The following is a 1,804-nucleotide window of genomic DNA, read 5'->3' on the forward strand; positions in this document are numbered from 1 at the left end:
CTTATGAAGACCCAGCTCCTGGTCATGTTGATGGTTTCAATCGTTTTCCCTTCCATTTATTTCATTCCTTATCTTTATCATTTCCTTTCAGCTGGAGGCTATTTCTTTGTTCTTTTCTTCTTGTTGGAGATGTTAAGTAGATAGTGTACTCCTTTTTTCTTTTCTGTGTTTGCTTATTGCCATGCCCTGAACTCTGAGAACTGCCTTTCCTGGACGCCACTATCATTACCTGCAATCCACCATCATCACCTCCTCCCCACCATAATCACCTCCACCGCACCATCATCCCCTCCACCACACCACCATCACCTCCACTCCACCATCATCACTTCCACAGCACCATCATCACCTCAGTCCCACCACCAACACCTCCACCCCACAATTATTTCCTCGATCTCATTATCACCTACACTCCATCATCGTCACTTCCACCCCACTGTCATCACCTCCACCACACCATCATCACCTCCACCACACCATCATCACCTTCACCCCACGTTCATCACCTCCATCCCACCGTCATCACCTCCTCCCCACTGTCATCACTTCCATCCCACTGTCATCACCTCCACCCCACCACCATCACCTCTACTCCACCAGCATCACCTCCACCCCACCATTGTCACCTCCACCTCCCTATCATCACCTCCTCCCCATCGTTATCACCTTCACCCCATCATTATCACCTCCTCCCCCCTGTGATGTCCCCTCCACCTCACCTAATCCTCACCCATGCCATGACCCCATCTCCTCCAGCTCAAGCAGGGGTGGGGTGCTGGTGCCCCAAGAGCCTGCACACATAGCACTCATGCTCTGAGCTGACCCTGACCACTGGGGTGTCCAGAGAGGGGAGAAAGCCCGTAGGGTGGGTGGGGGTGATGTTGGGCATGGAGGTGAGTGCCAGAAGCAGCCCTAGCAAGGACACTGGTAGGAAGAAAGTTGAGGTGGCAAGGCAGGACTCTGACCTGTGACACAGCACTAGATTTGTCCTAGTCCCACCGGGGTGAGGGTACGACGGCTGCCTCAGAACCCACGGGATGGCAGGCAGGAACTGACCAAGCTCAACTGCTGACAGGTGGTGCTGGGGTTAGGGACCTGGGTGTTCCCCTCTGCAGGTGAGCGCCTCGGGTTTGGGAGGTGCTGGAGGGCTGCCCTGCTCTGACAGCCCAGCTCCTTCTCCATGGGATTAATATTTATCACACCTCCGATCAGCAGACAATGAGAAGCCCTCAGACCTGAGATAAGCCTGGGGCACCCTGAGTCTCCAGGACACCCAAGACTCCTGTGGTGGCAGCTGAGAGGACGTGGGCAGACAGGTACATCCTGAGTGTGTACCAAGACGCAGAAGCACCTAGTCTTTGGGTCCTCGGCCACCTGAGAATCTTCCGTGTCCCTCACAGTAGGAACCTCTGCTGAGCCTTGGCCATCAGACCCAGCATCTCGGTGACATGTTTTCCTCTGACAGACGAGGGGGGTCTCCAGGGGCTGAGAGCATGACAAGGGACACGGGGGGGGGGAGTAGGAGCCCATGACACCTAAGGGTAAAGACTGTGTGGCCTGGAGGGTCCAGTCCTTGGAGAAGGACATTATACTTAGGAGACGGGAGGGTCAGCTCACAGAGGAAGATTCTGGAGGGGTCGGATTGACATGATAACTGGGACAGAGGGGGCAGGTGTGTCAGAGACGGTGTGGATGGCTCAGGACTGGGAAGAGTCAGGGCCTTGTTCATACAAGTCACAAGTCAACTCGATGGCATGAAACAACAGCAAAGCAACCCCAGGAGGCAGGACACGGAGATGAGTGA

At 54.9% G+C, this 1,804-nt stretch overlaps 1 protein-coding gene across 1 annotated transcript in view; it reads left to right on the plus strand.

Annotated features, from left to right (window-relative positions):
* Positions 1-887: 887 nt before the first annotated feature.
* Positions 888-1,804, plus strand: part of LOC102844537 (probable N-acetyltransferase 8B-like) — a 1,886-nt gene continuing 969 nt past the window's right edge. The window contains exon 1 of the mRNA XM_006881000.1: positions 888-893. Within this exon, the coding sequence (XP_006881062.1) occupies positions 888-893 (6 nt within the window). The remainder of the gene's footprint in view (positions 894-1,804) is intronic.

The sequence above is a fragment of the Elephantulus edwardii genome, unplaced genomic scaffold, assembly GCF_000299155.1.
Source record: "Elephantulus edwardii isolate Elephantulus edwardi_28Jun2011 unplaced genomic scaffold, EleEdw1.0 scaffold00011, whole genome shotgun sequence".
NCBI lineage: Eukaryota > Metazoa > Chordata > Mammalia > Macroscelidea > Macroscelididae > Elephantulus > Elephantulus edwardii.